Source organism: Lagenorhynchus albirostris, chromosome 1 (genome assembly GCF_949774975.1).
Source record: "Lagenorhynchus albirostris chromosome 1, mLagAlb1.1, whole genome shotgun sequence".
Lineage (NCBI taxonomy): Eukaryota > Metazoa > Chordata > Mammalia > Artiodactyla > Delphinidae > Lagenorhynchus > Lagenorhynchus albirostris.
In genome coordinates this window covers 5,258,944-5,285,540 of record NC_083095.1, presented here as the reverse complement: position 1 = coordinate 5,285,540, position 26,597 = coordinate 5,258,944, and the positions used below count along the sequence as shown (strand labels likewise).

At 42.4% G+C, this 26,597-nt stretch overlaps 1 protein-coding gene across 4 annotated transcripts in view; it reads left to right on the top strand.

The window, feature by feature from the left end:
* Nucleotides 1-26,597, top strand: part of EML1 (EMAP like 1) — a 197,211-nt gene that overhangs the window by 111,760 nt on the left and 58,854 nt on the right. For all 4 annotated transcript variants that reach the window (XM_060161649.1, XM_060161470.1, XM_060161729.1 and 1 more), the window contains exons 2-3: nt 2,206-2,388; nt 18,540-18,675. In XM_060161649.1, coding sequence (XP_060017632.1) covers nt 2,206-2,388; nt 18,540-18,675 — 319 coding nt within the window. The remainder of the gene's footprint in view (nt 1-2,205; nt 2,389-18,539; nt 18,676-26,597) is intronic.

Genomic DNA, 26,597 nt, shown 5'->3' with positions numbered 1-26,597 from the left:
TTGGATACTTCTGATTGATCTGTCTTCAGATTTGCTTGGTTTTTCATCTGTCATGTCTGTTAATTCCATTCAGTGAATTTTTTATTGTCATAAATTATACTTTTCAGTTCTTGAATTTCCATTAAGTTCATTTTTCATTTCTATCTTTCTGCCGATACTTCCCACTTCTCTCTGAAATTTTCATTCATTGAAAAAAATACTGATTTTACATATAGAGGATAGTCTTGATAGCCATTTTAAATTCCTTATCTGTTAGTTCCAATGTTTGTTCATTTTGGAGTTGGACTCAATTTATTTTCTTTTCTCTTGAGAATGTGTTCCATTTCTTGATTCTTAGTATGTTACTAATTTTGGATTATATCCTGGACATTATGAATGTTAAGTTATGGAGATTCTGTATTCTAGTATTTTTTCTCTGACAAGTATTGTTTGTTTCAGCGGGTACTTTAATTGGGCTTGAACTGCAAGCTCTGCTTTGAGTCTGTTCCATGCATGTGTGATTCACAGGTCAGTCAGAGATATAAAGAGGTAGAGTTTGGGGATCCCCTCTCTAGTTTTTTTTTTTCCTTCTGGGATTTCCCCACTCTTTTTAGTGTTCATGGTTTTCAGACTTCACTTTTTTATTTTTTAATGACAAAAAGGCAACAGGATTTTCTGAGTGTGTCCTCACCCCCATTGTACACAACATTTAGCCCTGGGCTCAAAGCCGTGAAAAAGGGAGTTTACTTGTGTAGTTCCCCATCTCCCTTCTACCAAGTGAGTGCAAACTCCCACCAGAGTCTATATGCTTGTGTCCACGCTCCAGTACTTCTGCTGTTATTTGTATAATTTCCAGGCTTAACAATTACTTTCTGCAGCGGGTGCTGTCCAATAGGGGTTTCTCATACCCGGAAGCAGAAGAGACTCCATGATGCTTACATGTTAATTGGGAGACATAGACAGGAAGCAAACAAGCAAGATGATTCTAGGTCATAGTGATGCTATGAAAGAAGGAAATAAGGTAGACATGACTGAAAGGAACAACTTAAAGGAAGGTTATTAGCAAGGTTCTCTGAAAAACTTCCATTTGAGTTGAGACCGAAAGAACAGAACTTGGTCATGAAAAAAATCTGGTTGAGAAATGCTTCCGGCAAAGGCAACAGCAGATACCAAATCTCTAAAGTAGGAGAGAAAGGGCAGTGTGGCTGGAGCATGGGAAGAGAGGGGCAGAAGGATGTAAAATGAGGTTGGAGAGGTAAGGAAGATCATGAAGGGCCCTGGTAGACCTTGGTAAGGACCTGGGAGTTAGTGCCTCTAGATAAGAAACTGTGATCACTCTAGCTGTAAGGGTGTGCTTACCAAACAGATTTGACCACTCCTACTGCTTTGTCCTTAAGAGTCTTGACTGGAAGATAGTATGGCCCTGTGATTATCTACACAACCTGCCAGCATCACTGGAACAAAAACTAGGAGACCATGCAGTCAATTTCTGCCATGTGTGGGAAGTTGTAGTACATGTATTCTAATATCCGCTCTAGTTCTGAGGTTCTCTGATATCACGGAAAAGAAAATGGCCTGAATCTACAAACATATCATGACAATTAAAACCACAGGTTAAAAAAAACATGAAAAACACAAACCTAGAGAATGAAGAGATGGTAGCAGAATGAAGCAGTGCAGTTCTTCATAATTTTAAAAGATTTCACATGGGGACTTCCCTAGTGGCGCAGTGGTTAAGAATCCGCCTGCCAATGCAGGGACACAGGTTCAAGCCCTGATCCAGGAAGATCCCACATGCCCTGGAGCAACTAAGCCCGTGCGCCACAACTACTGAGTCTGCACTCTAGAGCCCGCGAGCCACAACTACTGAGCCCACGTGCCACGACTACCGAAGCCTGCGCTCCTAGAGCCCATGTTCCAAAACAAGAGAAGCCACCGCAATGAAAAGCCCGCGCACAGCAATGAAGAGCAGCCCCCGCTCGCCGCAACTAGAGAAAGCCTGCCTGCGCACGGCAATGAAGACCCAACGCAGCCAAAATACAAATAAATAAATAAATATTTTAAAAAAAGAAAAAAAAAGATTTCGCATGAGTTCTGCCTACAAGCCGTGGTCTCCAGCTTTTAAATGTTGTTGTGTTACATAATAGCAACGTGTTGGTGTGTGTTTCTTAGTCTGGTTTCTCTGAGGAGCAGCTGAGACTCATTTGCCCCTTTCCCTTGGTCTAGATGACAGCGCTTCTGCCGCCAGTAGCATGGAGGTGACAGACCGCATCGCCTCCCTGGAGCAGAAAGTCCAGATGCAGGAAGACGACATCCAGCTGCTCAAGTCGGCTCTGGCCGATGTGGTTCGGCGGCTGAACATCACCGAGGAGCAGCAGGCCGTGCTCAACAGGAAAGGACCTACCAAAGGTGGGCATTCGAGACTCACGGGAATTGCGCTCGTGGCACGTTCTTCTTTTTTTCTTTCATTCTGAGTATCCTTATTTGTTAATTTGATTGAAGTATAGTTGATTTACTGTTGTGTTAGTTTCAGGTATACAGCAAAGTGATTCAGTTGTACATACCTATATATCTATGTCTTTCAGATTCTTTCCCCTTATAGGTTATTATAAAATATTGAATATAGTTCCCTGTGCTATACAGTAGGTCCTTGTTGGTTATCTATTTTATATACAGTAGTGAGTCTATGTTAATTCCAACCTCCTAATTTATCCCTCCCCTCCTTTTCCCTTAGGTAACCATAAGTTTTTTTCTATGTCTGTGGGTCTATTTCTATTTTGTAAATAAGTTCATTTGTATCATTTTTTTTTTAGATTCCACATAGCAGTGATATCATATGATATTCATCCTTGTTTGGCTTACTTCACTTAGTACGATAATCTCTAGGTCCATCCATATTGCTGAAAATGGTATTATTTCATTCCTTTTTTATGACTGAGTAGTATTCCATTTATATATATGCCACATCTTCTTTATCCACTCCTCTGTTGATGGACAGTTAGGTTGCTTGCACGTCTTGGCTATTGTAAATAGTGCTGCAGTGAACATAGGGGTGCACGTATCTTTTCGAATTAAGGTTTTCTCTGGATATATGCCCAGGAGGGGAATTGATGGATCATATGGTAGCTCATTGCAGATTCTTGCTCCAGCAAATATGTTGCTCTCTTAATATTGACAGAGAACCCAAGCTTAGAAAAACAGTGAAGCAGCCTTAGGATTGTTGAAATCATCACACAAAGTGTGACAGTATTTTTTGGCTGGACGTTGGTGAATTGTAGCCCAGTGGTGCACAGTTGTAGGTGACCCGTAAATGCTGGTTGAGTCAAGGAAGGAATGTCCACAGTGGACCAGAGAACTGTCATTTATCCAGACTCTCTGGGATAGAGAGAGCTTGCAAAACAAAACCGAAAGCCAAAGCAAACTTGATTCTTTGGGCCCCTGTGGAGGCTGTTTCACCTAGAAACTTTTGGCGACTCTCATCTCTTTCTCTGTCCTCAGTTTAAAGATTTTTATTTTATTTATTTAGTTCTTTGGCTGTGTTGGGTCTTCATTGCGGTGCACGGGCTTCTCATTGCGGTGGTTTCTCTTGCTGTGGAGCATGGGCTGTAGGCGTGTGGGCTTCAGTAGTTGTGGCACTTGGGCTCAGTAGTTGTGGCTTGCAGGCTCTAGAGCACAGGCTCACTAGTTGTGGCGCACAGTCTTAGTTGCTCCGCAGCATGTGGGATCTTCCCAGACCAGGGCTCGAACCTGTGTCCCCTGCATTGGCAGGTGGATGCTTAACCACTGTACCACCAGGGAAGCCTGTCCTCAGTTCACACTGTTGTCCAGTTCAGCGCAGCAAACACTTACTTGATCACATGCCACATGTGAAGCTCTGAGTTGAGGACTGGGACCCAGAGGCGGGCAGGCCCCTCCCTGATTTGCTCAGAACCCTGAAGCTCATCACCAACTTCCCCTCCGCCGTCTAGCGAGTAAGCTCACTTGGGGCAAAGCCTTCTGGTTTTTTAAATCCCTTTTTCTTTTGTCCAGAAGATCACAGCCTACAACAGAATTCTGTACCTATGGATAGTGGATTTCTGACACATTTAAGTCACCATTTCATTTCCCAGTGGTGCCTGGGAACAAAACAAAAAGCAATATTTGTGCTTTAAATAACTTTGTAGTGACCCTCTTCTTACAATTTTGGAAATAAAACACCTCGTAAAAGCTTGTCTCCTAGTTAGTGCCCTGACGTCTGCTTCCAACCAGTATGCATTGCTCATCTTTTGCCAGAACGGCTTTTCCTCATGGCTAACTCTAGGAAACAGAATTCAGCTTGGCTGTAAAATTCCTTTAGTTAAAACATTTTGAGTCTGCGGCATGTAAATGTCCCCTTAAAATTAACTTTCTTATTTTGTTTGGATTTAACAAATTATTTCACAGTTACCGTCTTTTCCTTGGAGTCAGGAGAGGGTACTGTCTTGATGTTGCATATGTTAGTTTTTTCTCTGGTCTTGGATACATTTTCACACGTTTATGGAAAGAAATCTATTTCCTTGTCCTTCAGGATAACTATCACCAGCTCCATGTGAGATATACACACTGGGCGATGTCTACATTTTGAATAATCTTTTTAAATAATCTTTTTCTCCTAAGTTACGAAGCAATTAGGGTGTTTGAAATAGAAACCAGGTTATTCTAGGTATTCTTGACCTACTCGGCTTTCCAAAAATAAATCTGATGACTACCTATCCTAAAGGGTACATTTGAAGTCGCTGCTGTATATCCAACTCCAGGCTTCTAAAACTTCTATTTTTAGAAAAAGGCGGGGGAAAAATAATACAAGGGGACTGCCCAGGAGTCTTATTTTCTTGATTGAGAGTAAAGTTTGAATTTTGGAAACTTTTAACTTTTTTTCATAGTTAGATCCGATGTTTCTTTATAACATTATTTTCAAAAGTGAAAATAAACCAAAGCACGAGAGCCAAAGTCACACCAAGAAACAGAAAAAAGATTGTAAGAGAGCTGGTGAGCGGCGTGCCCTGAATTCAGTGGGCTGTGGGCCCCCGTACTTCATATGCAGTTAGAGGGTGGTGGGAGCAGAGGGGAGAAGGGGGAGTGATTCCATAAGAAGCCCTGGGCCGCTGCTTCTCTTTCAGACAGTGCCATGTTGGCACGGTATGTACACCCCTATCTGGACAGCTGGTACTCCGCAGCCGTGGCTTAGTTAGGGGATATTCAGACAAGACAGCTTTGAGATAAGCCTCCTTTGGTTCTTAGAAGGCCGCATTATTATTATCATTTGCCATTCTTTGGGATTGCCATCCTAATACAGGCTTAAAGTAGCCTGGACACGTGGCATTCTAATTTTTAAATATCAGATGATTTTTTTTCCCCCAAGGTTAATTGTCAGAAGCTTAGGGCTCAGTGTTTCGAGCTTCTGGTGCACATCTTGGTGCCATTTGCCCAGTGACAGGGACGGCTGTGCCACAGAGAAACAGGCTGCCTCGGAAAGCAGTGAGCATCCGTGTGGGTCAGCTTAAAGGAAGTGCGTGGCGAGCACAACGTCCCCTCTGCAGCCATCCTGAACCGTTAGACTGCAGTGTCCACTCGCTGGCCTTAGTAATCGCCTGGGAGAGCACGGGTAATAACTCTTATCCTTTTCACGACGGTACTTCACTTATTTGAAGAAAGGTGTTCTGACATCTAAACTTCCACTTACTTTATCATCATTCTTCATATGGCTTAACTAGTACACCAGTGAGAACTGCAGTCTCATGAAGATAATTCACTAACAGATCAAGTCCGAGGCCTCCTGAAACAGAGGAAAGATTGTGACCAGCCCTGTAAAGTGCGAGGCTTGTGGACACACAGTTTAGAGAGACAGAGTTATGTCTCAGACGCTACCTTTTCTTGGTAACCCTTTTCTGTGCCCGGGATTGGCTTTTTGGGCTAATTTTCCGTCTCTTTTTAACCCAGCGATACTGCCCAGGGTTTTAGGATTGCTATTCTCCTTTTCCTTTGCTTTTGTTATTTAAAAAAAAAAAGACATATGAAGAACTTGTTGCCTTGTCATGCATCTCGACTGTAGAGAACCTCAGCCTGCAAAGTTTGCTTTGTTTGGGTGGGATTTACTTTCAGATAGGAAGATTCGGGGTGTTCTCATTATACTGAGCTTGGGCTACCGTACAGTGGAGAAAGGAGAATCAAATAGTTTCTGGAGGCCTGTATTCTTAAAATTCTTGCCGATAGTAAAGTTTCTTCAGTATTGTGGTTGGACTGGGGGCACAGAGTGCAGTGAACAGACACCATTTTTTTGCTATTCTGAGTGTAAATACAGAAAAACGTGTGAGGAACAAGGGAGTTCCTTGCAGAATTACATATATTGGAGAAAAATTGTGTAGGAAACAGTTAAGCAAAAGCAAGCAATAGGGGCGTGGCCAGAAAACTGTGGATCCTCGTATGATGGAAAGCCATGTAATCTTTAAAAATGTTTGTGTTCCCGGTAACAACAGGAAAGATGCTTGTGTATTATATTAAAAGGCAGAATCAGGATATAAAACTGGATATGTTGTATTTTTCAACTAAATAGACAAAATCTATGCAAAGAAGAATGGAGAGAAGTATACCAAGAGTTATCTTTCTTTTTTTCTGAGTGGGAGGATGATGATTTTTTTTTCTTTTTTATACTTTTACTTCATTTCTAAACGCTCTTTGGTGTGTATTCTTTAATAAGCAGAAGGAATTTGTGTTTTAAAATGACTCCTTTCTTACCACTGAAGCTGATCTTCACTGCACCAAGGTCAATAGCAGAGCTCAGAGCAAATATCCGGAGGCTGGAGCGTGCTCATGTGTGTTCTCAGGAAGACAAGGAGGGGCTTCCCTGGTGGCGCAGGGGTTAAGAACGTGCCTGCCAATGCAGGGGACACGGGTTCGAGCCCTGGTCTGGGAAGATCCCACTTGCCGCAGAGCAACTAAGCCCGTGCACCACAACTACTGAGCCTGCGCTCTAGAGCCCACAAGCCACAACTACTGAGCCCACGTGCCACAACTACTGAAGAGCCCGTGCTCCACAACAAGAGAAGCTCCTGCAATGAGAAGCCCGCGCACCGCAACAAAGAGCAGCCCCCGCTCGCCACAGCTAGAGAAAGCCTGCGTGCAGCAGCAATGAAGACCCAATGCAGCCAAAAATAAATAAATTTTTTTAAAAAAAGAAGAGAAGGAATCATGGTGTGGAGTTAAATTCATAATAGATCCATTGTAGACATGCACGGCTAATTTCCATTTCAGTGCTAGGGGACTGTTACAGGATTTCAGTGTAAAACGTAGGTTAAAATATACTCATTGTCCCATGTATGTGGGGATGGTCTGCTTCGCTATGCATTAACCAGCAAGAGTTCCTGTTTCTCATTTTCGATTTTGCTTGGGAGTTCAGACTGTCTTTGGCAGCTTGCCTTTTAAAAAACTTGAATGCACCTTTTGCAAACTTTTCTGTTCTTTATATTAAGAACCCCATTAATTAACAGATCGGAGAGTGAATAAATATAAGCAAAAACCTTCAGCCGGAGATGCTGACAAGCAAGACAGTCCTGTTGTTCCAGGACATCAAAATCTGGTCTCAGAATTTAGTCTCTGCAACTGGTGTTGAAAGCTGACTGCAGGTTGCCTTTTTTTGTTTGTTTGTTTTGTTTTTCTGGGGTTTTTTTTGCGGTACGCGGGCCTCTCACCGCTGTGGCCTCTCCCGTTGCGGAGCACAGGCTCCGGACGCGCATGCTCAGCGGCCCTGGCTCACGGGCCCAGCCGCTCTGCGGCACGTGGGATCTTCCCGGACCGTGGCACGAACCCGTGTCCCCTGCATCGGCAGGCGGACTCTCAACCACTGTGCCACCAGGGGAAGCCCTGCAGGTTGTCTTTAAGTAGCCTCTGGTATATTAACACTTAACCCTGATAGTCATAATAATTCTCGTGGCTACCATTTATTAATTGGGTGGGTACAGGCCTTTGCAATAGATACTTTGTATGTATTAGCTCATTTTACCTCTCCACAACCCTTTGAGGTAGGTATTATTGTGCCCATTTTACAGATGAGAAAGCAGCCTCTAGGAGATGGAATAATTTGCCCCAGGTTACACAGCTGGTTATGGAAAATCTGGGACTAGACCCTAGGGCCTGGCTGAACGTCCTTTCTTTCTGCCATCTGTGTTGCTTGGCTGTGCTTACGCCTCTTAGCAGTATTATTTAAATTAGCATTATTCAAATCAAACCAAATATTTAAGGAATGAATAAGGATGTGACTTGAAATGAGTTTTTTTTCAAGGTTTAATTTGATTTGCAAAGTGTCCCAAATACAACAAATGACATTCAGCGTATAATTGTATCAAATATTGTATCATAGTCCTTTCACAAATCTTATTAGCTAGGTGCAACTAACAAATGAAAAAACTTTAAGTTCTTTGCAGTGAATGAACTTAATGAATATTTAACTTAGTTCTTTATCCTGGTTAACCAAATTAGCAATTTTTCCCTCTCTCTGGTCTACTGTGCTTTCTCCTTATCTTTCTCCTTACAAATTGGCTAATTACAGAAAATAACTTGTGCTTTCTTTTAGACAGAACATGCTATAGTTTCTTCCATTTTCCTCTTTAATTGCCTTCCCCAGTTTAAATAGGTGTTCGTTAGTAATTTATAGAAAAGGCTTGGTAGGTATATTCAGTTTTTCAGAGACTGAGAAAGATTGTTTTTAAACGTTGTCTTATGAAAATGTTGAAATGCATATAAAAGTAGAAAAAAGTGGGCATGTGCCATTCCCTATGGGTGGTCTTTTGTTTTACAAATAATTGGCCTTGTGTGTATGGCATTTTTTATTTTTGCCAGTATATCTTTTTTTTTTAACATCTTTATTGGAGTATAATTGCTTTACAATGGTGTGTTAGTTTCTGCTTTATAACAAAGTGAATCAGTTATACATATACATATGTTACCATATCTCTTCCCTCTTGCGTCTCCCTCCCTCCCACCCTCCCTATCCCCCCCGCTAGGTGGTCACAGAGCACCGAGCTGATCTCCCTGTGCCATGCGGCTGCTTCCCACTAGCTTTCTATTTTACGTTTGGTAGTGTATATATGTCCATGCCACTCTCTCACTTTGTCACAGTTTACCCTTCCCCCTCCCCATATCCTCAAGTCCATTCTCTAGTACGTCTGTGTCTTTATTCCCATCTTACTCCTAGGTTCTTCATGACCTTTTTTTTTTTCTTATATTCCATATATATGTGTTAGCATACAGTATTTGTTTTTCACTTTCTGACTTACTTCACTATGTATGACAGACTCTAGGTCCATCCACCTCACTACAAATGTCTCAACTTTCTTTCTTTTTATTTGCCAGTATATCTTTAGGATAGGTTCCTGGAAGTGGGATTGCTGGATCCAAGGATAAATGCATCTGTAATATTGCTAGGTATTAGTGACGGGAACCTTCCCCAGCACATAAGTAATTATCTACTTTGACAATTTAGCGAAAGCAAGTTGCCTTCTCCAATTCCAAGTATAGACATCTTTTCAATTTCGAAGTAGATACTTAGGAATTCTGGGTTCATAATGGTCAGGTGTGTTAAAGTTAAACTTTGAATTTCTACACATAATCACATACGTGGTCATGCTTTGCATAATTAAATTTATTGTGGGGCTTCCCTGGTGCCGCAGTGGTTGAGAGTCCGCCTGCCGATACAAGGGACGCGGGTTCGTGCCCCGGTCCGGGAGGACCCCACATGCCGTGGAGCGGATGGGCCTGTGGGCCATGGCCGCTTGGCCTGCGCGTCCGGAGCCTGTGCTCCGCAGCGGGAGGGGCTGCATCGGTGAGAGGCCCGTGTACCGCAAAAAAAAAAAAAAAAATTTATTGTGAAACCTAATGGAAAGTTTTACTTATCAAATATTGCACACTGAGTTATTAATGTAAGTTAAAAGGATTTCTTCATCTTTAGATTATGACTATCATAATAATAGGCATTAGATTTGACTACCTATACTTGAATTTCTATATTTACATCAACTGTAGTTTTGGAAATATATTGCCACAGATAGTACTTCATGGAAGTCTGAGTATTCCAATCCTCCCGTTTAGAAAGATGAAACCTTTTTATTTCAGGCATACTTGTGAATGCTTTAGACCTGAGATTCTGAATACCTTTGTTAGAGATTTTTAAAGATTTTTTTGATGTGGACCATTTTTAAAGTCTTTATTGAATTTGTTACAGTATTACTTCTGTTTTATGTTTTGGGGTTTTTTTTGGCCACGAGGCAGGTGGGATCTCAGCTCCCTGACCAGGGATTGAATCCGCACCCCCTGCACTGGAAGGCGAAGTCTTAACCACTGGACTGCCGGGGAAGTCCCATGTTAGAGATTTTCAGTTCCCACACTCTGGAGTCATTTTTTTTTTTTTTTTTTGCGGTACGCGGGCCTCTCACTGGCGTGGCCTCTCCCGTTGCAGAGCACAGGCTCCGGATGTGCAGGCTCAGTGGCCATGGCTCACAGGCCCAGCCGCTCCGCGGCATGTGGGATCCTCCCGGACCGGGGCACGAACCCATGTCCCCTGCATCGGCAGGCGGACCCTCAACGACTGCGCCACCAGGGAAGCCCTGGTGTCATTTTTCAGGGATGTTAACTTGAGGTACTTTATGGGGACCTTATACTAAATAGTACGCACGGTAACAGGAAACTGGGGGCCATGAACACTGTGCATGTGACTGCATCTGTCCCTCTGACAAGGCCTGTCCACTTCAGTAGCTCCTCTCCTTCACTTCTGGTGGATTGGTGGGTCTAAAGGAACTTACGCAGAGTGAAAAGTCCCACAGAAACTCGGGTGTTTCTCTCCTGAACACTCTTATCACATGAATTAGGATCATAGATTTCAGAGCACGAAGAGCCACCCTTAGAGCATTTATAGACTGCAGTCTTTCCTTTATGGGTTAGGGAAATGGGGCCCAGAGGGCCTTGCCTGCAGTCGCACTGCCAGTCGAGGACACACTGGAATTCACGCCCTGGCCCCCGACTCCCAGACCTGAGCTCCTTCTGATCTCTCCTCCCCCCTCTCACTTTGCCTGGGCACGAGGAGGAAAGCAACCGTTTGGGGGATGAGAACTGTCTGGGGTCTTCCTCGACCCCTCCGTGTGTGCGCCGGATGATGCAGTGGGGACACTCACTGGACCTGATTCTGCCTCAGGGACCTTTGCTCATAACTGAAATCCTGCATTTAATGTTTCTCACATTGTATTCAAGCTACGAGATTGCATCCCGGTGTCCAAAACAGAGCATTTCATCATCTGGGCGTGGCCGTGGGGTAATAGCTGCCACCTTTTACGTGCTGCTCCATGAAGGGCACTGTGTAGCTTGCCACTCCTCATTCCAAAACCTCACAGCAGCCCTGCAAGGTGGGCACTGTTATCCTATTTTACAAAGGAGCCGAGGCTTGGAAAGGTGACTTGCCCAAGGCTACGTAATAAAGCCGAGTTGAGAATGAGTAGGTCCCAACTCAAGGCTCTTTGCCCTTTGTTCCTCTGTGCTCCTCCCACCATCCCGACATCCCTTCCAATGAATGCATTCTAAACATATATCATGTAGCACTCATTCTCCTTTTATGTTGAGAAATTCTCCTTTCAGTGCTGTGTGTCTATGTTTTGCCCCTAAGAACAATTAAAATAATTATTTTTAAAAAACCTTTAATGAACTGGAAGAATATCTCATACCTTGGTGTCATCTCAAAGCCAGGGATCCATTTATCTTAGCACCTGATCAGCAGGAAATTGTGTGTGAACCTTCCCTGGTGCTGTTTCTCTTCTGCAGTTCCTGAGATCGCTTGTCTGAAAAATGACTCATTATGGCTGTTCTTGTGTCCTGCTGCCCTCATGATCCAAGCTAGTACCTGTTCAGATTGGACATTAGGAGATACTGTTTTCTTCCAAAACTTTTCTTTATGGTGGCAACATTTTTTCCTTGAGTGGCCAATCATGTTTAGATACGGAAACATGAAAGAGACCTGACGAGATGTCGTGTGCAAAATAGGTATTTAGCACGCATATTGGTGTAGTCGTGATGCTATTTAAAAAGTCAATGGTGACGAAAAGCCAAAGATATTATCAAGATAAGGATGTAGTGGTGATCGGATGTTGCCAAAATGAGAACCTTTCCAACTTCTTGTCACTCCAAGTGTGGCCGCCATCCCCCCCTCCCTCCTTCTCCCCGCTTCCTCTCCATATCCACTATTTTTCTTTTATGATTTCTCATTACAACTTTAACAGTTCTGTTTGCTTTTGATGCTACTCTGTTATAGTTTAATGTGTAAGGTTTATTATGCCCTCTGAGAAGGCCCGTTGCATGCAATTGATGTTCTTTTTATGGGCTTTAAAAAAGTCCCATTTCCTTTTTGGGGAGAAGGACAATACTAGATTATTATGAGACTGAAGTTTGAAATTATGACTCAAGGAAAGATAAAAAACAGTGACTCAGACGGACTTCCCTGGGGGTCCAGTGGTTGAGACCCCGTGCTTCCACTGCAGGGGGTGAGAGTTTGATCCCTAGTTGGGGAACTAGGATCCCGCATGCCGTGTGGCATGGCCAAAAAATAAAATTAAAAAAAAAAAACAACAACAGTGGGGCTTCCCTTATGGCGCAGTGGTTGGGAGTCCGCCTGCCGATGCAGGGGACACGGGTTCGTGCCCCGGTCCGGGAAGATCCCACATGCCGCGGAGCGGCAGGGCCCGTGAGCCATGGCTGCTGAGTCTGCGCGTCCGGAGCCTGTGCTCCGCAACGGGAGAGGCCACGGCAGTGAGAGGCCTGCGTACCGCAAAAAAAAAAAACAAAAAAAACAGTGACTCAGAAATGGCAACACAATGCCTTTTCTTGAAAGTGGGGTCTTTTTTCTCGAAATTTAGTGCAGTCTGATCAACAAATGCATGTTGAACACCTTCTGTGTCAGCATCACAGGGGCTGCTGCCGTCGTGGAGCCCCCGGGCAATGGAGTGGACAGGAATAAACAATGTGAGGACAGCGGCAAAGCAGGGACCAGGGGAGCCCAGGAGGCTCGCCCGGCCTGGTTTGGTGGGCATGTAAGTGGGTGAGGCAGGTCCTGGCCCAGCTGCCGGAGAGAAGCTGGGGGCCAGGCATCTTCCTTCGGCCTCTCCAGGCCCTTTCCTTACCCTCCTCCAGCCAGCTCTCTGCCCCGGCAGCTAAGCTGTATGGACCACACCGCTCTCTGCTCCAGTGAGGTTTGAGCAGGGGATCCCTAGCTGGGGACTGGAAGGAGGGGGAGTGTGGTCAGAGGATCCACCCCCGACTCCTTCCACATGGGGCCCCTCGGCTTGGCTGTGTCCCCACCCCCTGGATGCAGCTGCTGCTCCCCCAGCAGCGTCTCTCCTCTTAGGGTCTGGTGACCTCCCTCCCCTTGGCCCTGCAGGCATGGGATTAGCTATAGCTGTGCTGCTGTCAGCCTAGGAGACGGGGCAGTAAGCCTGGGGCTCGGCGTGGAGTCCAGTCCACTCCCCAAGCACACGGAGAAGGATCTAGGTGATGCCCTCCCCCAGCACGATGTGTGCACCCACTCTAACTGGGGAAGTAAGACTAGCCCGCCTGGAACAGCAGTCCGTAATCAGGCACTCATTTGTGAGCTACAGACTGACGTGTGACAGAAGATCAGAGCGGGACAGCCAAGGAGGCCTGGGCTAACGAGGAGAGGCCCTTCGAAGCTGGAGGATGGTACAGACCAGTGGTTCTCAAAGTGTGGTCCCTAGAGCAGCAGCGGCAGCAACCCGGAAACTGGTTAGAAATGCAGAGTCTCAGGCTCTGCCCCAGACCTCCTGAATCTGGGGATGGGGCCCAGCGATCTGTATTTTAACTCCAGGGGATTCTTCTCCACAGAAACAAGCTAAGGAGGTGGGAATGAGGCAGGAGTTGCTTGTTGGGGGTGGGGGGGTGGATGTTGGAGCGCCTGGGTGCGTGGTGGGCACAAGAAAATCGGTGGATTGAAAGACGCCCAGCAAGCTGATATGCATACTGTAGTCACTGCCTAGGGCCTCTGTTGTGAGTTAGTACAAACAGAAATTGATTCCCTCGCCGTTCTGGAGACCAGATGCCTGAAGTCAGTGCCACTGGGCTGAAATCAGGGTGCTGGCAGCATTGTCCCTCCTGGAGGCTCTGAGGGAGAAACTGGTCCATGCCTGTTGCCGGGCTTCATGGCTGCTGTCTGGCCTCGGCTAGAGGATGTGCCACTCCAGTCTCTTGCCTCTGTCCTTACGTGGCGAGCTCCTCCTTATGCATCTTCACCTGGGCCTCTTTTTTTCCCCTTAATTTATCTTATTGAAGGATAGTTGATTTACAATGTTGTGTTAATTTCTGCTGTACAACAAAGTGATTCAGTTATTCATATACATACATTCTTTCTTTTTTTGTATTACTAGTCTTTTTTTTTTAACATCTTTATTGGAGTATAATTGCTTTACAATGGTGTGTTAGTTTCTGCTTTATAACGAAGTGAATCAGTTATTCATATACATATATCCCCATATCTCCTCCCTCTTGAGTCTCCCTCCCTCCCACCCTCCCTATCCCACCCCTCTAGGTGGTCACAAAGCACCGAGCTGATCTCCCTGTGCTATGCTGCTGCTTCCCACTAGCTTATCTGTTTTACATTTGGTAGTGTATATATGTCAGTGCCATTCTTTTTCATATTCTTTTCTGTATGGTTTATCACAGGATATTGAATATAGTTCCCTGTGCTATACAGTAGAACCTTGTTTATCCATTCTATATATAATAGTTTGCACCTGCTAATCCCAAACTCCCAATCCATCCCTCCCCCGCCCATCCTTCCCTTGGCAAACACAAGTCTCTTCTCTATGTCTGTGAGTCTGTTTCTGTTTTGCAGATAAGTTTATTTGTGTCATATTTTAGATTCCACATATGAGTGATATCATATGATATTTGTCTTTCTCTGTCTGACTTACTTCAGTTAGCATGATCATCTCTAGTTCCATCCATGTTGCTGCAAATGGCATTATTTCATTCTTTTTTATGGCTGAGTAGTATTCCATTATATGTACATATATACACATGGGCTTCTTAAAAGGACACGAGTCATTGGATTCAGGGCCCACCCAAATCCAGTATGACCTCATCTTAACCAATTACATCTGCAAAGACACTGTTTCCTAATAAGGTCACATTCTGAGGTTCTGGGTGGACGTGAATTTCGGGGAGGACACTAACACAGTACATGTATTTAAAGAAAAAAGACAGAATGGAGACTGAAATGGTAGGTGAAGTAGAAAGAGGAGATAGAGATGAGGTGAGGATGGCATTTCTTCCTACTTGGGAAGGGTTCTGTCCCGGCAGAGAGTGGACCTCAGCACGGGGAGCAGATTGTGTGTGTTAGGAAAGATTCAGGATCTCTGTTTTGGAACTGTTGTATTTTCACTGTGGAATATCAGCTCTGAGCACTGGTCTAGGCCCTTGGCTGGAGCAGGTGTTCAGGGGATGAAGAAAGAGAGAGCTTGGAGAGAGTGAAGAAGGGTGTTCTGCTCTGGTTGGAGGGGCCTGACTGTGGCTTTTTAAACTCTCTTTCACAGTTAAAAAGAAAGGTAGTCTGGCCCTCAGCTTTAGGGACTGAAAAGTTTCAGTATATTAACATTTTGACATTCTAGGCAGTTTCGTCACTCGTCGTGTTTTTAAGAGCTTGCGCTGAGGTAGATTTAATTCTGGGATGAACAAAATTAATTCTGCTAGCATTTTAAAATAAACTTTTAATTTTAGAGTAGTTTTAGATTTACAGAAACGTTGCAGGCAGAATACAGACGGTTCCCGTATCTCCTGCACCCGGTTTCCCCTACTGTTAACATCTTATATTAGCATGGCGCATTTGTCACAACTAATGGGACGATATTGATACATTATTATCAATCGAGGGGCATACTTTATTCAGATTTCCTTAGTTTTTCCCTTATGTCCTTTTTTGGTCCCAGGATCCCATTTGGGATTATATTTAGTCATGGTGCGTCCTGAGGCTCCTCTGAACTGACAGTTTCTCACGTTTTCCTTGCTGCTGAAGACCTTGACAGTTCTGAGGAGTACCACTTAGGTCATCCATCGACGGTCCTTCAGTCTGGGTTTGTGTGATGTTTTTCTCACGATCAGACTAGGGCTGGGTTTAGGGAGGAAGACCACAGAGGTCAGGTGCCATTCTCATCACATCTACCAAGGACGTGTCCTGTGAACATGACTTACCACTGTTGACGTTGACCGTGATCACCTGAGATGCGTTGGTCAGGTTTCTCCTTCTCGCCACACCTCCGCACTGCGTGGTTTAGAAGGAAGTCACTACGCACAGCCCACACGGAAGGAGTGGAGAATGTGCCCCACCACCTCAAGGACAGAGTATCTACGTCAATCATTCAGAATTCTTCTGCCTGGGGGTTTGTCCTCCTCATGCATTTATTCCATCGTGCATTTATATCAGTGTGGACCTGTGGATATTTAGGTGATAGTTGGGGGTATAACCCAGCACGACTTTATTTATTCTGTTGCCCACATTGTTGCGGCTTTGGCTCTTCCCATTGGCTCCTGGGTCCCTTTGCCACACCCCCCGTCAGTGTGGGTTCTGTGAGCACTTCCTTACTTTCTGGCACCATAAGATGCTCCGGGCTCATGTTGGATAGTCCCTGTCTCAGCCCTGGATTCAGGTGCTTCCCCAAGGAGCCCTGGTTCCTTTTGCTGTAGATTGGTATTAGGAACCCAGGTTTGGGCCCTGGGTCTCTCAGTAGACAGAGCTGGGAAATAGAGGTGTTTATACAACCCGTGTACACAGACTTACCTATAATTACGTCTCTGTGTGTCTTTGTCTCTGTTAAGCTAGACATGAGTTCACACTGATGTCTCCTCTTCTCCATTCCACCTGGTTCATTCTAGCCTTCCCCCCTTGCTGGTCTGTGACCTCCCTCTCCAACAGTGAGAAGCCTGGCTCCTACCTTATGGCCCTGTGGGAAACAACTTTACCAACTAGAATACAGTGCTTATGTGCAGTTCCTTTTGTAGTCTTCCAGTCTCTGCTCATTACCAGAATCACTTTGTCTGCACCTTTCCTCTCCAGCCCCTTCCGTGAGGTTACGTTGCATGTTTGTAACGCAGTTAGATTCTTTTGTCACAGTCTGCATTCCGTCATGGGGTTCCCCCATCTCCTATTGACTGTTATCGTATTTGCGTGTATTAAGGTTTACTCTTTGTGCTGTAAGGGTCTGTGGGTTTTGACAAATGCATAGCATCACACGTCCACCACTACGATTTACCACCTGAAGAATCTCTGTGCTTCACCTAGTGACACCGCCCTCAGTCTCTGGCAACCACTGATCCACTTTCTGTCTCTATAGTTTAGCCTTTTGTCGAATGTCACTTTAAATGGAATCTTGCAGTATAGAGCCTCTCAGACTGGCTTCTTTCACTTGGCAATATGAATTTAAGACTCACCCATGGTTGTGTGGATTGGTTCATTCCTGTCATCACTGAATCCTATTCCATTGTCTGGAGGGACCCCAGTCTGTTTATCCATCACCAATTGAAGGACATCTTGGTTGCTTCCAGTTTTCACAGCTGTAAATAAACTGCTATAAATATTAAATGAAAGTTTTGTGTAGACATAAGTTTTCAACTCACTTGGGTCATTGCTTAGTGTGAAGCACAATTACTGCATCCTATGGTAGAATTTATGAGCCTCAACTTTGTAAGCACCGCCAAGCTGTCTTCCAAAGCGGCCGTACCATTTTGCATTCCCACCAGGAATGAAGGAGAGTTCCTCTTGCTCTGCGTCCTGGCCAGCAGTTGGTATGCTGTCTGTGTTTTGGATTTTAGCCATCCTCATAGGTGTAATAGAGATATCTCATTATTGTTTTAATTTGCATTTCCCTAATGATAAAAGATGTTGAGCATCTTTTCATATGCTTATTGGCCATCTGTATATATTCTTTGGTGAGGTTTCTGTTCAGATCTTTTGCACATTTTTTAAATTGGGCTATTCATTTTCTTATTGTTGAATTTTAAGAGTTCTTTTTATATTCTGTATACAAGTCCTTTATCAGATATGTGATTTGCAAATATTTCCCCCAGTCTATAAATTGTCTTTTCATCCTCCTAATGATGTCTTTTACAGAGCAAAAGTTTTGTTGTTGTTTTAATTTTAATGAGGTCCAAGATACCAATTTTTCCTTTCATGGATGTGCTTTTGGTATTGTATCTAAAAACCCATCACCAAACGCAGGGTCACACAGATTTTTCTCCTATATCTTCATCTAGAAGTTTTAGTTTTGCATTTCACACATAGGCCCGTGGTCCCTTCTGAGTTAATTTTTGTGTAAGGCCTGAGGTTGGTGTCTGGGTTCATTGTTTCAGCACCATTGTTGAAAAGCTCCGTTGTCTTTGCACCTTTGTCGATTCTGCTAGCATTTGAAATGGACGTCCTTTTTCTTTCTACATTATTTTAAGTCCTGTAAGGAGTTCCCTTGAAAAGGCGAAAGTTCTGATTGCCTTTTCTGCTTGTCTTACAGCAAGACCACTGGTGCAGACCTTGCCTTTAAGAACCACCGTCAACAACGGCACTGTGGTACCAAAGAAAGCCAGTGGCTCCCTGCCAGCCCCTTCGGGGGCCAGGAAAGAAACCGCTGTACCTGCCACAGCCAAAAGGTAGGCAAGAAGCACCTTACATGAGCTCTGAAAGCAGTTCTGGCTCAGATGCTAAAATAAGTATTACTCTTTTATATGACACTTTAATAAAATTTCTCCTTTGAGTTAAAGCTTATAAAAGCACAATATTTGGTGTGTTGCCAAAACAGGAACCATGTCGATTTATTAGTCTGCGTTTTTTTTGTTGTAATCATATAGTCTTTGAAATCTCATTCACTAAAGCCGCAGTGCAGCATTTTGTGTTTTTACTTAAACTTCTCTTTTGAAAAAACAAGTGGGAGTATATAACCTATATAAAAAATGAATATGCTTGGAATATAGCAAAATTCAGATTGCTGTACTGAGCTTAAATTTTTATCAGTAAAATTTGGATAAGCTTGTACTTTTAAATGATGCCTAACAGTGGAGCTTCAGATGTTTATGTTTGTCAGATAGAGCATAGATTGCTCTTAATTTTCTATAATTTCATAGTTGTCATATTAAAATTGTATATTTTATATGCCAGGCCAGTTTTCTAATTTTTTATGCCCTAAAAAAACGAACTATCTGGTAATAATATAGCATAGAAAAACCTTAAAGAAATTCTTTCTGCAATGCTACCTCATGGGCTTGTTAGAAGAACTCGTAAAGTTCATGAAAATGCTAACTTGCTTTATGTGCACTGGGAATTCTGGGTGTGAGTATGCTCTGCGGTGTGCTGGGATACCCATTGGGCTGGTGAGAGTAGGTTTAATGCTGCATCGTGACTCGGAATGAAAATGTAACAACCCCGTCTTATCTTTTAAATATATAGTGTTTATACATAAAGCTTTATCCTTCGCCAAGCAAACTTGGCATTGTGTTTCATCAGATAGAGTTTCATGTACTTATTGTTTGTGAATTTTAAGAAAATTGGTTTTGCAGGGCTTTTTAGAACTTTAAAATGAAATTCTCAGCCTCATTTCATCCCTTTTTAATACTTCTTTGAATCATTCATTTATAATCAACATGAAATGACCTTCTGGATTCTAATTGGCAGCAGTAGATATGGACTGTCTTTTATTCATCTAGATGTTATAAGATTGACACTGACTTTTTAAGTTTCAGGTTGCCATCTGTTACCATTTCTTTCTTCTTTTTTTTTAATAGTGGTAAAAACCACGTCACATTAAATTTGCCATCTTAACCATTTTTAAGTGTACAGTTCAGTTCAGTAGTGTCAAGTATATTCTGTGCAGCAGATCTCCAGAACTTTTTCGTCTTGCAGAACTGAAACTATTTATTGGCCACAAAGTTCGCTCGAATTTTTCCTTAAGATGGGAAGGAAAAACCAGAACGAACTTTTTGGCCAACCCAATATATCTCTTCAACAGTAAATCCTCCTCAGAGCCCTTGGTGACCACCTTTTTCCTTTCTGTGTCTATGATTTGACTACATTAGATACTTCATATGAGTGGAATCATGCAGTATTTGTCCTTTCGTGGCTGACTTACTTCACTTAACATAATATCATCAAGGTTCATTCATACTGTAGCATGTGACAGTATTTCCTTTTTTTTTTTTTTAAGTGGCTTTGTATTTTTTTTATTTATTTAGGCTGCGCTAGGTCTTAGTTGCAGCATGCGGGATCTTTAGCTGCAGCATGCCGACTCTTAGTTGCAGCATGCAGGATCTAGCTCCCCCACCAGGGATCGAACCCGGGCCCCCTGCACAGGGAACATGGAGTCTTACCCACTGGACCACCAGGGAAGTCCCAGGATTTTCTTCTTTTTTAAGTCTATATAACATTCTGTTGTGTGTATATACCACCTTTTCTTTTTTTTGTTTTTTTTCTTGCGGTACACGGGCCTCTCACTGTTGTGGCCTCTCCCGTTGCGGAGCACAGGCTCCGGATGCGCAGGCTCAGTGGCCATGGCTCACAGGCCCAGCCGCTCCACGGCATGTGGGATCTTCCCGGACTGGGGCACGAACCTGTGTCCCCTGCATCGGCAGGCGGACTCTCAACCACTGCGCCACCAGGGAAGCCCAGTATACCACCTTTTCTTTATCCATTCATGTCAATGGATGTTAGGGTTCCTTCTACCTCTTGGCTATTGTGAATAATGCTGCAATCAACATAGGTGTGCAGATATCTCTTTGAGATCCTGCTTTGAATTCTTTTGGATATATACTCAGAAGTGGGATTGCTGAGTCATATGGTAATTCTATTTTTAATTTTTTGAGGAACCTCCATAATGTTTTCCATAATGACTGCACCATTTTACATTCCCACTAACAGTGCACAAGGGTTCCAATTTCTCCTCATCCTTGCCCACATTTGTTATTTTCTGTTCTTGATAGTGGCCATTCTAATGGGTGTGAGGTGATATCTCATTATGGTTTTCATTTGCATTTCTCTTATTATTAGTGATGTTGAGCATCTTTTTCATATGTTTGTTGGCAACTTGTATATATCTTTTGGAAAATTTTCTATTCAATTCCTTTTCCCATTTTTAATTGGGTTATTCATTTTTTTGTTGTTGAATTGTAGGAGTTCCTTATATATTCTGGATATTAATCCCTTACCAGATACATGATTCACAAATATTTTCTCCTATTCCATACATTGCTTTCTCACTCTATTGACAGTTTCCTTTGCACAGAGTTTTTAAGTTTGATGCAGTCCCATTTGTTTATTTTTACATTTGGTGTCATATCCAAGAAATAATTGCTGAATCCAATGTCCTAAAGCTTTCCCCCTATGTTTTCTTCTAGGAGTTTCATAGTTCTAGGTCTTTAACACATTTCAAGTTAATTTTTGTATGTAGCATAAGGTAAGGGTCCAACTTCATTCTTTTGCATGTGGATGTCCAGTTTTCCCTACACCATTTGTTGATGAAACTGACTTTCCCCCTTGTGTAGTATTGGCACTCTTGCTGAAAATCATTTGCCCGTATATGCAAGGGATTATTTCTGGGCTCTCTATCCTGTTCCATTGGCCTATATTATCTGTCTTTATTCCAGTACCACACTGTCTTGATTACTGTTACTTTGTAGTATATTTTGAAATCAGGAAATGTGAGTCCTCCAATTTTGTTCTTCTTTTTCAAGATTGTTTTGGCTATTTGCGGTCCCTTTAGATTCCATATGAATTTTAGGATTTTTTTTTTCTATTTCTACAAAAAATGCCATTGGTATTTTGATAGGGATTGCATTGAATCTGTAAATCACTTTGGGTAGTGTAGACATTTTAACATATTAAGTCTTCCAATCCCACAAAAATAGGATGACTTTCCATTTCTTTGTATCTTCTTTGATTTCTTTCAGCAGTGTTTTGTAGTTTTCTGTCTACAAGTCTTTCACCTCTTTGGTTAAGTTTATTCCTAAGTATTTTTTACTTTTTGATGCTATAATAAATGAGGTTATTTTCTGAATTTCCTTTTCAGATTGGTCATTGTTAGTGCATAGAAATACAACTGATTTCTGTGTTTTGGTTTTTGTATCCTGCAACTTTGGTGAAATTATTAGTTTTAACATTTTTTTGTGTGGAATCTTTAGGGTTTTCCCTAAGATCATGTCATCTGCAAACAGAGGTCGTTTTACTTCTTCCTTTCCAACATGGATGACTTTTATTTTTTTACATGTCTTATTGCTCTGGCTAGGACTTCCAGTACTGTGTTCAATAGTGATGAGACTGAGTATCCTTGCCTTATTCCTGACCTTAGGAGAAAAGCTTTCACCGTTGAGTGTTTCACCATTGAGTATGTGTTCACTGTGGGCATTTCATATATGGTTTTTACTATGTTGAGGTAGTTTTCTTCTATTCCTAGTTTGAGTGTTTTTATCATGAGGGGTGTTGAGTTTTGTCAAGTGCTTTTTCTGCATCAATTTAGATGATCATGTGGTTTTTGTCTTTCATTCTCTTAATGTGATGTACAATATTATATCAATTTTCTTGTTGAACCATCCTTGCATTACAGGTGTAAATCCCACTTGGTCATGGTGTATAATCCTTTTAATGTGCTGTTAAATTCAGTTTGGTAGTATTTTGTTGATTTCTGCATCATTATTTATCAGAGTTATTGGCGTGTATTTTTTCTTGTTGCGTCTTTTTTTTTTTTTTTGGTATCTGAATAATGCTGGCCTCCTAGAATGAGATTGGATGTGCCCCCACTGCCCCTTTAGTCTTTAGAAGAGTTTGAGGAGGATTGGTATTAGTTCTTTAAATGTTTGGTAGAACTCTGGAGTCATGCCATCTGGTCCTGGGCTTTGCTTTGTTGGGAGGGTTTTGATTACTGCTTCAATCTCCTTACTAGTTATAGGTCTATTCAGAGTTTTCGATACTTCATGATTCAGTCTTGATAGGTTGTATGTTTCTAAGAATTTCTTCATTCTAGTTTATTCAGTTTGTTGGCATGCATTTATTCACTGTAGTCTCTTATAATCCTTTTTATTTCTGTGACATCAGTTGTTATAGTCCCTCTTTAGTTTCTAATTTTAGTTATTTGAGTCTTCTCTCTTTTTCTCAGTTTAATGGAGGATTTGGCAATTTATTGATCTTTTCAAAAATCAACTCTTGGTTTCACTGATTTTTTTCTATTGTTTTTCTTTTCTCCATTTTGTTTATCTCTGCTGTAATCTTTGTTATTACCTTCCCTCTGCTAACTTTTAGCTTTATTTGTTCTTGTTTTTTTCGGTTTCCCTGAGGTATAAAGTTAAGTTGTTGATTTCAGATCTTTCTTCTTTTTAATGTAAGTGTTTCCACAGCTGTAAACTTCCCTCTTGGCGCTGCCTTCTCTGCATCCCACAAGTTTTAGAATGTTTTGTTTTTGTTTTCATTTGTCTCTAGATACTTTCAGAATTCTCTTGCGATTCCTTCTTTAACTCATTGGCTGTTTAAAAGCGAGTTGTTGAATTTCAAGACTGACTTTTTGAAGTAGCAAGTAGTTAATGAAAAAATGAGATTCTTTTTCTTTATTCTTAAAGAAAATAAACTTTTTAAATTTATATCTCTTTATATATTTGGCATTTAAGTAAAAGGAAAATTTTTTTTCAGAGCAAAAAATCATAAACGTAAAATTTGAAATGTAGATACAATTTCTAGCTTTCAGTTCCTTTCGTGAGAGCATATGTCAAGCATTCTTGCACTTTGATTTTGTGGAAGGCTCTGTGTTTGATCCAAAGTAACTTTGATGTAGTACAATAATATCCTTCACTTAATAGACTATTTATGGTTTTCTTAGACCTTGCAGGATTAATTGGCACAACTGTTAAGAATCCCTGGCAAATTGTGTTTTGAGTTCTAGTACTTGAAACATCGATTCAGGGTAGGATAAGGCCGGGGGATGGGATTTATGCAGATGACTACAGGAGTGAGGCTCTGCTGAAGAATCTAATTGATACTTTCCCACAGGATGTGAAAAAGACAAAGAGCCCTAATGGTGCTTCGGGCCCTCTTTAAATCAGTGATGATGGTAGAAATTATCTTTTAATAATAAAAGTGTACTAAGCATCAAGCTTTTAATACCATCATCACTGATCCTCCAAACAACCTTCCAAGGTAGATACTATTATCCCTGTTTTGCCAGTGGGTAAACTGACGCTCAAAGAAGTGAAGTAACTTGCCCGGGATCAAGTGAGTAGAGAACCTGGGCTCCAACGCAGGTCTGTCTGGATCCAGAGCTCACACTCCTTTCACTGTGATAGGCTGCTTCTTGCAAAGATTTCCAGGTCAGCGCTTACATCTACTCATAAAAAAAAGCTTGATATAATTGCTCTTTGGAAGCCATCCCTTTTGTGTTCCCCATCCTGTCTGGGTGATGCTCTTTAGGAGCAGTGATGTTCTGAGATGCCCCTGAGGGTGCTGACAGGAGTAGCAGGCAGGGGCGAGGGTGACTGAGCAGAGATTGGCAGCAAGTTGCAACTCTGAGAGACAGAATTGCCCACTCATATGGGGCTGCAGGGCCTGAACTCCCATTACAGGACCAGGCCCCTTGCTGTGAGCAGAAGCCTGGGTCCTCTGCCCCCCGTTTCAGCCATGTATGAAGGAGCTCATGGACAGTGCTTGCCCTCAGCAATATTATCTTAGAAGGAAAGGATGGTGGCGGGGGAAGATAATCGGTAGCCATCATATTTTATATATGTGTGTATGTGCGTGTGTGTGTGTGTGTGTGTGTGTGTGTGTGTGTATTAGCATTTAAACAATAACCTTCCTTCTAGAAATGTTCTTAGGCCTTTGTAGACTTTTCTTTTTAATTTACAAAATAATCAGTTTTATTCATTTGATAAGCTCATGTCCGGCAGCCAACTAGAAATACATGGTTTTCTAGATTGTCTGAGACTCTTGGAGTTTCGGTGTAAAGCATAGTGATTCATTTATTTTGTTCCTCTGCCTTTTGTGGGCTTCGGTGGATGTGAATTCCCATCTGTCTGGAAGTTGGAAATCCAAACAGTGGCACATAATCATTACTCTGTGACGAAGTTCCTATAGATCTCTCCTTAGAGAATTTTGAAATCCGCCTGTTACGATTAAAACAACCTCCGAGCCATTTCAGATACATTTATAATCATGTAGGAATTTTTCTGTAATCAGAGTTCCAAATTAACCAAGCTGGGGCATCTCTGGTGTGTGGATGGGTATATGTTTGTTTTCTTTTCTCTGGGGTTTTTTCAGCCTAGTACTAAAGAACAAAATCCCCTTTGGAAATTGTCCAGCACCCAGGGGTTGTGCTTTGTGTTGCCAATTAAGACTTCGATTGGGGGCGTGATTTGGAATCCTTGGGAAAAGCTTTGTTTCCATTAGTGAAAGGAGAAAAGGCAGAAAATCCGGGGAAGACATTGTAGGGTCATACCTTCCTCAGTGGGGATGCTGGAGCTGACAATAGAATAACATTTCCACTGGCTCAAAACAATCACTCATTCTTTCCACTCCTAAGTAGAGCTTTACAATAGAGCAAAGCTGTGAGAAGAGAGATCAAAAGAACAAAACTGGTACAAAAAGAGAGCATTATTTTTAAAATGCTCTGCTCCAGTTGGAAGGTAGGATGGTAAATATCTATGACTTTCAAACAAACAGCTGATAGTCCTTTAGAAAAATAGTTGCACTCATTAGAAATAACAGCATTTGTAAAAGTACCAAAGTCAGTGCCAGGTACTTACATGATTTAAATCTGCTTTGGTTTTTTTTTTTTTCCTAATATACTCTTTATCATTGAGATCCATTGAAATGTATGTGTTAAATTCAGGTTTTGAGTGTGATCTCTGTAACAAGCTAGAAATGGGAGTTGGTGCTCTTGAACAGAGGAAGATGAATTGGTACTTATTCTCTTATCAGAAGTGTTGCAATTCCCCCCTCTGGGCTCAGGTAGTTGGCTTCATATGATAGAAAAAAAACTTATTTTGGTCTGTCAAATTCTCTAAGGCCACCAGCCTTCTTAGGAAATGCCTTGGTTTTTGCTACAAAGATGTCTTTAGACAAAGATAAGAGCATTTCCTAATTACTGAAGTTGCGTGACCTCAATCTGTCACAATTACCTCACCCCTTGCAGGACAAAAACCAGGTTAGTCCTGGTCCCATGTTGATTTGCCAGTGCTCAGCGTAGAGCCCAGTATAAATTGATTCCAAATGAGTATTTGTTGAGTAGATAATCGTTTTAATCTAGCGTTAATCCCTCCGGCTGTCATGGCAAATGACCTCATCAGAAAATCTCGGGTCACGAGTACAAGCTTCCCCTCAGATTAGTATTTTCTTTCTTTCTTTCCTTTTTATTTACTTATTCATTTATTTATTTATAAATAGGACCCGGCTGTGCCAGGTCTTCGTTGCAGCATGCGGGATCTTTTAGTTGCGGCATGCGGGATCTAGTTTCCTGACCAGAGATTGAACCCGGGCCCCCTGCATGGGGAGCGCAGAGGCTTCCACCGGACCACCAGGGAAGTCCCAGTATTTTTTTCAGTTGTAAAAG